Source organism: Physella acuta, unplaced genomic scaffold, assembly GCF_028476545.2.
Source record: "Physella acuta isolate Inbredline_101_S28 unplaced genomic scaffold, ASM2847654v3 ptg001950l, whole genome shotgun sequence".
NCBI classification, from domain to species: Eukaryota; Metazoa; Mollusca; class Gastropoda; family Physidae; genus Physella; species Physella acuta.
The window spans coordinates 120,404-136,261 of record NW_026733455.1 but is presented as its reverse complement, the minus strand read 5'-3'; the positions used below and the strand labels follow the sequence as shown (position 1 = coordinate 136,261).

General features: G+C 38.4%; 1 protein-coding gene across 1 annotated transcript in view; it reads right to left on the bottom strand.

Moving 5' to 3' along the window:
• Window positions 1-15,858, bottom strand: part of LOC131931355 (focal adhesion kinase 1) — a 59,097-nt gene that overhangs the window by 3,128 nt on the left and 40,111 nt on the right. Inside the window, exons 10-12 of the mRNA XM_059288141.1 lie at window positions 10,843-10,873; window positions 1,514-1,569; window positions 317-373 (exon numbers count right to left, since the gene is read on the bottom strand). Coding sequence (XP_059144124.1) covers window positions 317-373; window positions 1,514-1,569; window positions 10,843-10,873 — 144 coding nt within the window. The remainder of the gene's footprint in view (window positions 1-316; window positions 374-1,513; window positions 1,570-10,842; window positions 10,874-15,858) is intronic.

Below are 15,858 nucleotides of genomic sequence, written 5' to 3'. Positions count from 1 at the left end.
TTATTTCATTTTAATGATCTTTTTTTTTGTGATAAAATATTGACATGTAACAAAGATTCTTTTTCTTAATTTAAGTAGAGAAATACAAAATATTTTTAAACTACTGTTGTTTAAAATTTGAAATTTAAAAACAATTTATAAATATATATAAAACAAAAATAATTTATGTTTACTTAAAGTATTTTAATAATATTTTATTTCCATTTTTGTAATACGAAATGTAGTGTCAAAGACCTGTTTATAATGTGTTAAATGAAAACAGCAACCAGTTATTAAACAAAAACAAAACAAATCAAGAAATATAATTTAGTCTTACCATCTGGTGTACTATAATCATCCTCTTCTTCAACAATCTCAGCATAGTCCGATATCCCTGCCATTCGGAAGTCAGAGAAGAAGCAGAGAAAAGTCTCATCAACAAGCAAAGGTATAAGCACTAACAACAGGCATGGAGTAAGGGAGGTAAGTAGATGGACAAGAAACAGAGTGGAACTTCATGCAAGAAAACCATGATAAGGGACATCAATCAAAATAGAATTACTTGTAAATTAGATTAAAATAAAACTGTGCATAAACTAAATAAAAGTGGATTATTATTAAATAGTTAATATTATACTCAATTTTTAAAACTTTTTAAAATAAGACTTCTGTATTTTAAGGAGAATGTAGTGTATTTTTCCTCAATAATTTCAAAACAAGCTACTAAAAAAAATAGGCCCAGTTGTAAAATCACAAAAACAAATTATTCAGTAAAAAATACAAACACAAAAATAAATAGTGCTATTTAAATATTTTGTGAATGTTAATTAAAACAAAGTCAAACCACACTAACTTGACATGTGCAGTTAGTGCATGCTCATAATTTACTTCATATTCTTTGATTAAATTTTTTTTAAAATTATAAATTTTTTTTTTTTTTAAAATTAATATTTTGTTTATCAATAAAGAATCTCTTGTTATTCCTTATTAGCCCTAGAAGTACAGTCTATGCTGTTTATTTAACATTTAATTTTCTAGCATAAGGTGAATGTTTGATTTTTCATACTACACTATGATAAATTATTTTTTATGTTTTACATCCCACCCCCCTCCCGCAATATGAGAAGGCATAAATATAATTTTTTTAAACTGATTTCCATACAACTGACTAGTACAAAATGAACACCATTGTAACAGTATCACAATGCACTTTATAACAAATATATACCAAGTTATGTTTTGATCACAAATTATTGTGTAAATATCAAAGTATTTTTGTGCTCTGTATAAATTGATCAAACAAGTTAGAAATTTGGTTTTAAAATATGCTTATAATGCAGGTTTAATTTGCTATTCTTAATTTATACAATTTGAAACAAATTTATACAAATTGAATCAATACATTTTGTATATATGACAGACGTTGAAACCTTAACTTAGAAGATCATAAAACTCTAGCATTCAATACATCTAAGTTTTTGTGGTGGTAATCCATTATTAATTTTACAACTCAGACAATTAATTATAAGCTTACTTTCATTTCCTGAAAAAACATCCTCATTTCTGCCACCTCCACCTCCTCTAGGGTAGCTAATGGAAAGAAAAATAAAATCATGGATGGAGAAAAGTTTAAAATTAAAAATTAGAGATAAGTTATTTAAGGAAATCATAGTTAAAGAAATTTTTTTTTTTAAAGTTATAAAAAACCAGTAATAGTACTGTAACCAATAAGAAGGTAAAAAAAAAGTATAACAAAGAGTTGATTTGAAAAACATAACTCATGATTGTGAAAAAGAGGACTTTTAAATATGTTATATTAAATAACTGTACACTGCTCATGTGTTGTTGTAAAGAAAAAAGGGGAGAGTAAAAAGATTGATTTATTGCCAACGGTGATGACTGATTAGCAAGATTGTCCCAAACTTTGATGAGAGTAATGTTATATTAAATAACTGTACACTGCTAATGTTTTGTTGCAAAAACAAAGGGGGAGAGTAAATTGATTGATTGCCAACAGTGATGATTGATTAACAAGATTTTGTCCCAAACTTTGATGAGAGTGATGTAACATGGAAGAGATCAATACCAGAGTGCACACCACCACAGATAAATAATGAAACAGTCCACAAACACATGGCAATCCATTACCTTTTGTACATGTGTAAATAATGTGTACTATTATAATGGTGCCATGGGGGAAAATAACAGCAATCATCATAAATGTTCATCTCTACAAGTAATAACTAGAATAAACTTAAACATGTGAATACATGCTGTATTTGGGAAGTTTTAGATCTACAACAAAAACAATAAAATAACCTTGCAAAAAAAAAAAAAAAAAAAAAAGCAATCTTCTAATGTAGTTCGGGTTTTGTATTTTAAGGTTGACTTTCTAGCCCATTATTCTTTATTTGCTTATTCATACTAAAATTCAAACAACGGTAGAAGTGTAAAAAGACTAGACATCTAAAAAATGTGGTAGAGGAAACGAAACAATTTAGATTAAAAAAAAAAAAAAAGTAAGACTATTTGTGTTTTATTTCGTGAGTCATGGCATTAATGGCTGTGGTTAGTGTTTTTTCCAGACAGTGTCTGACAAGGGGGCTGAAAGGGTATTCAAGCTGATTAAGGGGCGCCACCATATAATCTTTGGAGAAAGATTTTTTTTTACTCAACAGTAAGCGCTGGCTGTAAATATTTGCCCCATCGTGCATGAGGCGGAAGTAAGCGGTCAGGGGAAATCACTCTGACAAAAAACGACAATTGGTTAGGGGGAAGAACCATTATTTGAATTTACGCGAGTCTTTATGTCTGCACATCTGTAATTCACCGTCGCCAAAAATAAATCGACAAGATAAAAAGGAAAGGAAAAAAATCAAGGGTTAAATAGATTTATTTGTAGTGTAAAATAAATATAAAATAAAGCCAGAGCAAGGAACAAGTGCTAATGTTTATAATGACAAACGGGCGATGAATCATGAAAAATCGACATGCAACTAGTTTTTCTCCCACTTGTTAATTATTCATCTGTATGCAGAGCCGTGTTAGGCCTAAAGGTTATTTTAAAAACACCCAACTATCTCCGTGATCTGGAGCGGCAAAACGCGGATTTATTATTTATTCGTTTTATGCGGCTTTTCTCACACAACGATTAAAAACTGCCAGTTATCTGAATTTAGCTGGACAGAAAAAAACAACCCGTTTCTGTTTTCCAAGGTCGGCGTCTGATAAATTTGTCACAATAGAGAAAATTTATTGAGGAAATTCTGGCCAATAGATACAAGAAGCTTGTTAAAAACATCTTCGCACAAAGTGAGTACCCCACCCCTCCCCCCTCTATACATGTTCTGATACAAATAAATTTGTCCCAATTGAGAAGCCCATTGAGTGAAGTCTGGTCAACAGTATTGTACAGATACAAGAAGCTTGTTAACAACATTTTCGCACTAAATGAGTACCCCCCCCCCCCTTAGGTTCTGATACAATTAACTTATGGCGAAGTTTTATTTCTAGACGTGTATAGTATGTATACATGTCGCTAGTGTAAACCAGGTGATACCGATAAGAAATACCCGACAGCTTTGGGTGAGGAAATATAAGGACAGTAGGCGGCTATTTAATTAAACTGTATACTGGCGGCTTTATTTTTGTGAAAGAACGAGTTCTACGAAGAAAATATATGTAAAGGGACTAGGCCTACCTCATGCGTGAAGAATGGAAAGTCTACTGTTTAAAGAATGAGAGTATAACTTTTAGTGCGCCTCAATAAAATATTTTAAAGCAGACATGACTCTTCTCTAAACAAAACATAAAGGTTGCTGGCTTAGGTATAAGAGCATTTACATTAAGAACGCAATAATATTTTGTTGTACCCTTTTTCTTGATATTACTCAAGGATGGGGAGATTGGGCACAGGTCCAAAAGGCAACCAGTCATCAAGGTAATGAATAGCTTAGCTGACCAGGCGATGGTTCAATAAATCAATGGACCAATGAGTTGAGGAACTAATGAGTAGATAGACTAATGAGTTGAGGGACTAATGAGTTGATGGACTAATGAGTTTATGGACTAATGAGTTTATGGACTAATGAGTTGATGGACTAATGAGTTGAAGGACTAATGAGTTAAATGACTAACGAATCAATGAGCCAAATTAGTCTAAGGGTCAATGGATCGATGGATTAATGAGTTCATGGACTAATGATTCAATAGGCCAACTAGTCTAAGGGTCAATGTAAGGTAACGAATCAATGGACGAACGAATCTGAGTGCTAATGAAGCAACAGACGAATGAGTATGTGCCATTTAAAATGCGCCGGTGCCACTTGATGTCCGTTTAATATCCATAAATACCTACCTACCTATCTATATGTACATAAACATATAACTATGGTTATACGACATTTCAAATTTTCAAACTGACAGTATTGAAAGCGACACGAGGCAGCTGTCATTTTGGGGTACTTGGAATGGAAAGGGGGGGGGGGGAAAGGGCGGCTCTACCCCCTATCCCAACACCCCCCTGTCTGCGCCACTGGTTCAGACACCCGCAGCTTTCACTGTAATGAGTTGAAACATAAAACTGCGCCTCTTTATGAATATTATATGACCAACGCTGGCTTCACCCGAAACGTGTTGTGAATACAGAGTAGACCCGAAGTGCTCACCCGTCCCCCCATCCCCTCACCAATATTTCTAACGGCTTTTTTTTTCAGTAACAGCATGGTGCTACACCTCCTTACGTGAACTTTCTAACTTTTACCCCTTGTATCACCTTAAAGAAGCTCAATTATTTTGGTGTATAATATAAAGGCGCTGTTCGCAAACTAATGTGAGGTGGTGTCAGTTTAATGTGCTAGTTCACATACTACTTGAGGGTTTTTCTTCATTTTCTGGGCGTATGTTTTACTGGTGGCTTAGGACTATTATTGAGAGAAGGGAGGGGGGGGGGGGGGGGGTCTAAGCCCATGCAAACATACACCCTTAGAACCGCCTATGTTAACAACAATTTTGTTTTCTTTGGTGATTTGTTTCCACGGTGTCTAGTATGATTTGATTTATTCAAACGGTTTTAAAAATCGCGACGCCACTTACAAAAAATACAACTCAACAATGTTTGAAACTCAATAAGTTATGAAAACAGAGGGGAAAAAACACCAAAAACAAGCAAAAACAAACGGTAGACGTAGTTTATCATCAGACCAAACTGCCGGATTACCCTGGTCAACCCCACGTCTGGCCAACACTTCTAAGAAACACAAACACACAAGGGGAAAAAAATAGTGGGGGCGCATTGGGGAGTTCAAAATCTTCAGCTCGTAGGGTGCGCAGGGGGGGGGGGGGGGGGGCGTTGTCAAACGCAAAGTGTGACGATTACTCTCTTGTTGGGGGAGGGGGGGGACGACCTGCCAGGGACAGGGACAAGAAATTAAAACAGAATCCAAGTGGCCATTTATATATAAGGAACATGACTCATTAACTGAAAGTATTCTGGTAAGAAAGATTTCTAAAAATACTAGAAAAAGTATTTCATAAACATTTTATAGCAATGTAAAGTAAAAGAAAAAAAAAACAAAAAAAAAAACGTCAACCACTGTTGCCGTTTAAAACAAAATGGATTTAAAATGGACAATCCTTGCAGTATCCACATATCTGATACCCGAACAGAGAGCCGGCTACTAGTTAGATTTGCCACTGATACCCCAGTCAGGAAAGTCCTCTACACCACATTTCTACTCTATCTTCTATTTCAATCTCGGAATATCCGTGTCTTCTCGTTACCTACATTAATCCACCAGATCCCAAAACTAATGTTTTAGTTTCTGAGTTTCCAAAATTTCTTGTGTGGAAATTATAAAGATTAGAAATTAACATTAAACTTATTTTTAAAACAGCAAAGATAGTCATGTTGTATTATTCATTACTTAGGTTGACCGGAAAAATGCGCAACGCAAAAGAAAGTGCGCACAAATAAGTGCACAAGGACATTTTTATTTTCTTAAATCTTATGGACATTAACAAAGACTGACCATATTTACAGTGTAGCATAATAAAAAACTTTTCCAAGAAATATGAAACAATAAAATGTTAGTTCAATAAGTTTGTATTTGTGCATTTTTCTGTTTGCGATTTTTACTGCACCAACAATTGTACGACCAAAGATACCACAACACCAACAGTTGGACGACCAAAGATACCACAACACCAACAGTTGGACGACCAAAGATACCACAACACCAACAGTTGGACGACTAAAGATACCACAACACCAACAGTTGGACGACCAAAGATACCACAACACCAACAGTTGGACGACCAAAGATACCACAACACCAACAGTTGGACGACCAAAGATACCACAACACCAACAGTTGGACGACTAAAGATACCACAACACCAACAGTTGGACGACCAAAGATACCACAACACCAACAGTTGGACGACCAAAGATACCACAACACCAACAGTTGGACGACTAAAGATACCACAACACCAACAGTTGGACAACCAGATACCACAACACCAACAGTTGGACGACCAAAGATACAACAACACCAGCAGTTGGACGACCAAAGATACCACAACACCAACAGTTGGACGACCAAAGATACCACAACACCAACAGTTGGACGACCATATACCACAACACCAACAGTTGGACGACCAAAGATACCACAACACCAACAGTTGGACGACTAAAGATACCACAACACCAACAGTTGGACGACCAGTCGTGGCGTCCAAGGCGGGAGATCAATGGCCGAGAGTGGAGCCTTGGCGACGCGACAATCAGGGGGACATAATTTTGGGGACAAGGAGAAACAAAGAACTCCTTGGTGCCAATATGAAGATTAAGATTATTGATGAAACGTCCGAGTGTGCCCTGGGGGAAAAAATGTGTTCCCCCGCGTGTGGAGCGGTGCCTTGATCAACGGTTACAGGCGGACACAGTGATCGTGTGTGTGGGGGGGGGGGGGGGGGAAAGGGGCAACATGATTGTGTGCTTGTAAACTGATGCACGGCTAGGGGTGGGGGGGGGGGCACCATGATTGTGTGCTTGTAATTTGATGCACGGCTTGGTGGGGGGGGGGGGGCGACACCATGATTGTGTGCTTGTAAATTGTTGCACGGCTAGAGGGACCGGGGGACACCATGATTGTGTGCCTGTAAACTGATGTACGGCTAGGGGGACCCATGACTGTGTGCTTGTAAATTGTTGCACGGCTAGGGGACGTGGGACACCATGATTGTGTGCCTGTAAACTGATGTACGACTAGGGGGTGGGACACCATGATTGTGTGCCTGTAAACTGATGCACGGCTAGAGGGACCCATGACTGTGTGCTTGTCAACTGATGTACGGCTAGGGGGTGGGGCACCATGATTGTGTGCCTGTAAACTGATGCACGGCTAGAGGGACCCATGACTGTGTGCTTGTAAATAGAGAGAAAGAAAATGTCAATAAAAAGCTGAAACTGGACGACAAAATGGGATCGTTGAATAAGTAGATAAAGGAAGGTCTATAATCTGGCCAACACCTTATCTAACTATCATCTACTTCCGTCAACCCATAGCCATCTAGCTGTTTCCACCCACTTTTTGTCTGCGATACTCTTTAAACTACCGATACTTTTTTTTTCTTTTTTTTTTTAATAATTTTTTTTTTTTAATTTTTTTTATTTTTTCCGATACTTTTTAAAAGAACATAGGCCTACTACGAGCAATAAAGGCAGCGTTGTACACTGTGAACTTTCACTAATGTACTATTCTATTTTTTGTTCAGCTAAGGTTTTACTATTTAATCTAGCGCCAAATGATAATTCTAAAATTTAAGAAAAATAATGATTAGACAGTCATATACTGATTTTAATAGTCACACTTAAAAATAAAGAACAACCAATAATCCGCTTAATTTTTTTAAACTACGAATGAAATCCTCAGTACAATTGAACCTTTTTATAGACCATGGTTGTATGTTGTCTCCCCTTTTTTGTTCGAATTTATAAAGAGGTAGCTTTACCTTAAAATAATTACGTTACAAAACATGTTTCATTTAAAAGTTTGTATACCGGACACTTAAAATAAATTAATAAAGCAAGCTTTATTTTAATTTTATTATATTGACGTAATGATAAAAGTCAGTAAATGTTTTTAAACCAGACAACTTAACGTAAAGCTGTTTCCCCTTTATTTTCTAAAATAGATATATATGTAAAATTTTTATTAGTAAGTAACATGGCACATAAATGAGAAATAGTTGATTCCACCCCCAACAAGCCGAAGCTGTTGTAGAGTGGTTGTGGCAGATCAGAGGCGTAGCGACCCTTCCTGGCGCCCGGGAACAAACTTTTCGATTTGCACCCCCCCCTCAAGATTTCGATTTGCACCCCCCTCAATATTTCGATTTGCACCCCACCCCCCTCAACCTTTCAATTTATATTTCCAACCCATTTTGGCGCCCCCTAATGTCGGCGCCCGGGGACATATGTCCCCCCCCCCCCCCCGCTACGCTACTGTGGCAGATATGAACACAACAGTGACAGCTATATCTCATTGTTAAAGAAACCTCCGCACTAGGGCGTGGGCATTGTGCACACTTCAGAAAAAAACTCTTTCTAATTTATCCCCATTCTTTCTACATCAAACTGAACAAAGGGATGACCGGGTCTTTCACTAAGAAATTATCGATTTTAATGTGATTAAAAAAAAACCTCTGACATTTCTCCTAGTAATTAAAAAAAAAACGGCCATAATATCTGGGCATAAATTGTGAACGACGATTCCGTTAGCACACGAAACGTATGCAGGAACTCCTCAGGAAAAACCGTTACGTCATGGAGGTCCCCTGACGTTCGTGTATTCGATACATCAATTACTGCCTGCCTGGGTCAACGGTGTCCTTTTTCACGTGCTGGGTAGATGAGTCAATAAGTCAATAATTTCCCTCACGTCCACGGGGGGTGGGTGGGGGTGTAGGGGGACGGGATAACGACAAAGGGATGAGAGCTAACAGACAACTGTAAACCTTAGATAAACATCCAGCAATAAGGTGCAGGCGGGATTGGTCGAGGGATGTGTGTCTAGTGATGTGTGTGACGCTGTGTTGTACCTGCGACATACACACACAGAAGCAGGTCAATCAAAATAAGGTTTAAAAAAAAAAACATGACGTGGTTGAAGGCAGTGGATGACAAGACAAGTTACCCCCCCCCCCCCCCCAAAAAAAAAACAACAACAACATACATGTGGACACCGATACATGACAGAACATGTAGACATGACAACAAAGCATGTGGTGTCGCCATAGTAACGAGCCTGTTTGCTATGTGGTACGGGACAAGACATTTCGCCACAGTAAACCGTTGAAAGTCAATGGGCTGACCGTTGATGTAACCATGTTTATCTTTATCACAACTGTGTTTTTTAATCCATCTACCAAGCCAGTGTTGTACAGAAGCTATTACAATTAATTATACTGACAGGAAGAAATTGAATTCTTTGTTTCAGACTACTCGTTATATTTATCCTCTTTAACAATTTTTAAACCCACTTCCACAGCCTGCTTCATAAAGCTATAACAACCATATTGACAGGAAGAAATTGATTTCTACCCTTCCCCCGTTTTCTTAAAAGCTAGACTTTGACCGTAATGTAAATGGTGTACCATCCATCTTAACCCCAAAGACGTGCCTCAGTTCTGGTACCTAAGTTACTAAAGGGACTAACTTATATAGTCTGATACATTATGCTAGATTAGACAATCCATTCATTTAATTGTAGGCGGACACTAACTATAATTTTTTTTACAATTATTGGTATATTTTTAAAAATATTAATGGATACACTTTCTATGGTCTTGTTTTTGTTACAATCAAATCACTATATATGGCAAATATTGTAAGCCACCCATGTAAAAAAATGTGTATGGTATGTTAAACCACCCTCCCCCCTCGTAAGTTCCTTATCCAGCCACGCATCAAGCAAAGCAAGGGAACTATATGAATCGGGGTTTTTCTAAACTATACAGTTTGTGTCTGGATCGTGATGCTTACTGCTTAGACACGAGTTGATTTCACCCAATGTTACAGGCAAAGTTTATTGACTAAAATTGGGTCTTGATTATGACACCAACAGTTATAGAAAGTGTTTATTGACTGTATAAAGCTCACCTTTCAGACCTAAAAATCCATAGGTAGAGTTCATTTGTTTCCTGACCTAGACATATGATTATGAATGAATGGTGTGGTCAGCAATATGCCCAGCTGCCTTTACTTTCCCTAACTTGAGTCAGGTACCCATCAGAGTTGGGGGGTGGGTGGGGATGACGACTACAATCCCAAGTCCGGACCGAAATCCGAACTCAAGACCTTCAGATTAGTAGCCGAACGCTCTACCATTCAACCACGCCGTCCCCTTTTAGTGAATGTATGTCTTTATTTAGATTAAACCGCCCACTGTAATGTTTATTAAAGGGCCACTACATGAACTATGCATGTTCATTACTTCAACTGTTGTGTTAATTAAAGGGCCTCTACATGAGATATACATGTTCATTACTTCAACTGTTGTGTTAATTAAAGGGCCTCTACATGAGATGTACATGTTCATTACTTCAACTGTTGTGTTAATTAAAGGGCCCCTACATGATATATACATGTTCATTACTTCAACTGTTGTGTTAATTAAAGGGCCCCTACATGAGATATACATGTTCATTACTTCAACTGTTGTGTTAATTAAAGGGCCTCTACATGAGATATACATGTTCATTACTTCAACTGTTGTGTTAATTAAAGGGCCCCTACATGAGCTGTGCACGTACTGGTGAGAGAGGCAGGAAGAGACAACTAAAAACTGTACTCACCTGATCTTCGGCGTCCTGGGAATGCTGTCATCTGGAAACAACAAAGGGTGAAAGTGTTTTAGTGGTTTGGCCAGGCAGGTCCACATGGTTAGGGTTGGATTAGTCCGTGGTTAGAATAATGTAACCATTGGGTTCAGTCTTTGGTTAAACACTGGGTTAGTCCATAAGTAGAACCAGTTATTGACCTTAGTTAAAACAAATTAACCACTGGGTTAAATCTTTTGGTTAAAACCAGTTAAGCACTGGGTTAGTCCGTAATTAGGACCGGTTATCTTTGGGTTAGTCCTTTGTTAGTACACATTAACCATTAGTTAGTCCTTGGTTAGAACCACCATCCGTAATGCCCGTGGTTATAGAAAGTTAATTCTGGGTTAGAACCGGTTAAACAGTTGATTAGGATCAGTGATCTAATGTTGTAGTCTTTGGTTATGACGGTAACCACTAAGTTGGTCTAAAGTTAAGATTGAGCAGAAAATTGAAACACTCGTTGTCCATAGCTGCCGGATTAAATTAAACCATCGACTACACAACCCAAGTGAAAAACGAGCCACCATTATCGAAAGCCCCTAAAACCTAACTGCCCCTAGCTAAACGTGTAATTGGAAGTTACCAACGAGACCAGGGTCCTCTATTGACACGATGGCCTCGCCTTCTGGCACCGAGCTCTCTCGTCGGCTCCGCGGAGAAAAACACAATTATTTATTCATTAACAACACGCGGATTAACAGCACAGAACTAGTTAACTCTAACAGGCCCGTGGGTGAACGCGGGCAAATAACTAAACTGATAAAAGGAAAAAAGATTTGTTGAATAAATAATAAATTCACTAAAGCCTCAACGAACAGCTCTTGAATATACTTGCCTCTGTATTAAATTTAAAAAAAAACACACAATATCACACGCATTTAAATCTACCATATATACCTAATGTTAGACACTATCGTTCAGTCAAACAGAATACTATAGTACCCAATGTAGTCATACAAGATATTAGCATTGAGTCACGCAGATATTAATACCGCTACCGAACCTAGTCATAGCTCGTAGCGTCAAGAATCGGAAGATTCGCATCATAGCATGTAGATCGGGTATTCCCAATTATTTTTTTTTAGTAATCCCACGAGCACCATGATGGCGAGGAGTACAGATCCCGACAGAGGACAATGATTCACGAGGCATTCACGCCGTGTTCTAAATTTGTCATCGGACGGGTCGAGGCGTGCAGGTGCAGCGTGACATCCCCCCCCCCCCCCCCCTCAATCGTTCTAGCACACACAATGGTAAGTAAACAACGGTCAAACACCCAGTCTTCCCACAATACACCAGACGAATCGATGTCTCCCTACGTTCAGGGTACCGGAGCTATTTTTAGAAATCCCACTTTCCATTGAGCAGAGAAAATTTAAAAAAAAATATATTAAAACTTATCCCGACTATGTACCGAAATTTTAGGAAATACGGAAATGTGTTGTTTTTTTTTTTACCGAAATTTTAGGAAATACGGAAATGTGTTTTTTCACGGAATCAATAAAATCATACATCGGAACACACAAGAACCAGGCTTCCGTGTAATTGAATCCTGTTTTAGAGATGAAACATCATAATACTACACGCAAGCCAAAGTCTGGAACTAACTAACACACAACAAAAGCAGAAATACTTGAGGGTGGACACACGACCAACAGCACCCACACTGATTAAACCGTGTGAGAGAAATCCCCACACATTCCCTCACGTGTGCGGGAGACACTGCCACATGACGACACACAGAAAGACTTGTTACTCCTGCCTTCACTCGTCAATAACTCTCTCTGCCCCGAGAAAGAATGGACCCATTTTCTATTTCATTTTTCCCCTCTCTCTCTTCCTTTTTAAGGGGAGAGAATAAAAAAAAGGGGACACTAGTGGAGTAGCGTAACTTGTGTGGACGGAGAGTTGATAAATCAATACAACTTTCAGGAGCGGAGTGCAGGCTTAAAGCGATGCTGTTGGTTAGTGGGTGCAGGGGGGGGGGGGGGGGGGGAAGAGGCTAGTGATGCAAATTGTGAAATTGATGCGGGGTGAGGGTGGGTGAGGATGTGGATGGAGAGGGTGGCGGGATAGTCAGGGTGGGAAAGAGTTAAAAAGTAAAAATGGTTCTAAAATAAAGCCATAAAAAAAAACCCTCTTTGAAGCATAAGTGGTTAGTAGTGGGTCAATAAAACAATGTGGACCAATTCAAAGTTTAAGTATAAGTTTTGTGAGAAAAAGAAGGAAACAAAGAAGAAAGGCGAAGAGGTCTTTAATGGAAGCCCAAAAAAAAAAAAAAAACGTTTAGGAAAGTGCGTGATGTCCAATGGAGGGAAGCCGGTCACAAGGCACGTGGGACGGGAGAAGTGATTGGACTTGAAGGCAAGATCTTGGCTAGAATTTCACCAGGCTATAATGGCCTCATTTGAATATTTTAAAAAATTCAACTTTGAATTTAATTTTTTTTTGAAACAGGTTGAATTCTTATTATTTAGAATGCCAACAGAAAACTTCAGAAAATATAAATTATTTTATTATTTGTACAAATATTAATATCATTAATTGTACAAATGAGTTACTTTTAAGTTGAACCGGGTTCACTCATATTATACTAAAAAATAGTAAAACAAGTGTTAGGGCCTACATTTTTTTTCGTCAAAGAAAAGTTTTAACAGATGGCATTTAGTTTTATATCAACAAATACCAACCCTTATCAATAGAGACAAAGCTATGTATACACAAACATTTAAAAAGAAATGTCACAGAAAAAAAACCCCAGTTAGCACAGAAAAAGTACAGTAATATACTTTTTACAAAGATAAGACCTAGGCTGGATTCGAACCTGTGATCTCTAGCGGCGACCACATGACAAAGCACACACCTACATGACTGAATTTAATGTTAGATAACCACGGGCCTATCTCCAACCATGATGCAACTAAAATCGGCACGTTGAAGGGGATATTCGTAATTACTTCGTGGCGCCCCACTTTAAAAAAAAAAGAAAATGCACGTGAGGTGGAAGGGAAAGGAGGTTATGTGTGAGAAAGAGTTGGAGCTGTGTGGAGGGGGGGGGGGGGGGAGAGTTGGTGGAGGTTAGAAACAGAATGGCTTCATAGCTTTTAAACAGTGAGATTTTCAAATCGATAATTAAGACTTTAAAACCGTTTAGCTCCACCACCCTTCAAATTAAAAAAAAAATTCCCAGCCTACATCTAGGTCACGTGGTCGTTCAACTTGCGGCGTCCCCTTCAAATCGATCTCATCACAAAAAAATTTAATGCTATTTTTTTGTACCTCCCCTCCCCCCACGTTAATTCTCCGAGCCCCAAGTGAGTTGAAACTGGATTGAATGCTTGTGTTGGTGTTCCCTTATTGTTCCTTCCGCCGTGGAGTTTCCCCGCCAGCTGATATGCTTTTATTTGATCTCTGCCATACTGTGCGCATCTCGCTGGGGTGGAGGCTACGAGGCACGCGCCGCGCCGATTCAACTAAGAGGTCAAGGGAGACGACCGCGGTTTTAATCCATTGTTAGAGCCAAGGTACGGCGGACAAAAGAACACAGGGTATTCACATTTCGCTCCCTTTATTCAACCATCTATCACGGGGGAAAGCCAATTTCATTCCTAGCGGTCATAAGTCACAGGGAAAATCAAATGTACAAAATCGATGTCTTAATAGGGGGAAGGGAAACATGACTAACTGACTAACTATTGGTTATTGTAAAAAAAAAAAACACTTTAAAAAATAGAAAATTAACTAATAAAGTTTTTTTGAAAACTCGGCAGCCAATATGCAAAGTATTCAGTTTAAATATGCTTATTAAACCTGCATAATTAAAGCAAGACATCCTCCTTAGTATATATATATATATATATATATATATATATATATATATATATATATATATATATATATACATACATAAATATATAAAAAAAACTGATTTAGGCTGTCAGGCAGTGATGTAGCTTATATATGTCTGGCCACAATACCATATACATGATGACCCATAATGTAGACTAGATCACACAATATTTTACATACAACATACGGGGGTGACCACTTGCGGAGGGACAAAACACTAGCCAAACTATACACACGTTCGTGTGCGCAACGTCCACTGTCGCAGGCACTTAGCGCCTCGTGGACACACGTTGGTCTATTTACAGTAGAGTGGATCAGATAAATGTCCTGTCCTCACACGCTTAACACGAGTACCACAGCTTTCTGTGGCCTGGCATTTCAATGTTTCACAGTCCACCAGCACTAAGCAGGGGAGTAAACAGCATGGTCTATGGTGCCATGGCCAACTCACGGGCTAATTTACAGTGCATACATCGGCATCGTAGGGTCATGGCAAGCTCAAACAACGCTAGTCTTATAGAATGGATTATTTTTCTCTCAATCACCAACATACATCACTATATATGCATCAACATCACCAGATTATGGTGAGGTGAGCACTAGACTGCTGACCCGATAGTTTCGAGTTCGAATCCGGGTTCAAGTTAGAGGAACATCCCTGAGTCCACCCAACTCTGATGGGTACCTAACTCATGTTTGGGAAAGTAAAGCCGGCTGGGCATAGTGCTGACCACATTATCCCTTTATATACCGAGGTCGAGAAACATGAACTCCACGTCATCTGCCCAATGTATCGTTAGGTCTAAAGAGGAATCTTTACTTTTATGCTGAGGTCAAACAACCCTAATGTTGTAGAATGGATTCCTTTTTTTTCTCTATTGCCAACATACATCACTAGGTATGCATCAACATCACTAGATTATAGCGAGGTCAAACAACCTTAATGTTGTTTTTCTTTCTATTGCCAACATACATCACTATACATGCATCAATACCACCCGATCATGACTAAGTCAGACACCAGCCTAGGAAAATGGATCCCTCCTTTCAATAACCCCCATTAACAGGAACAAATACTATCAACTGGAGTTGGACGCTAAGCAACAGGCCGAGTGATTCTACACTGAATACAAAATGACT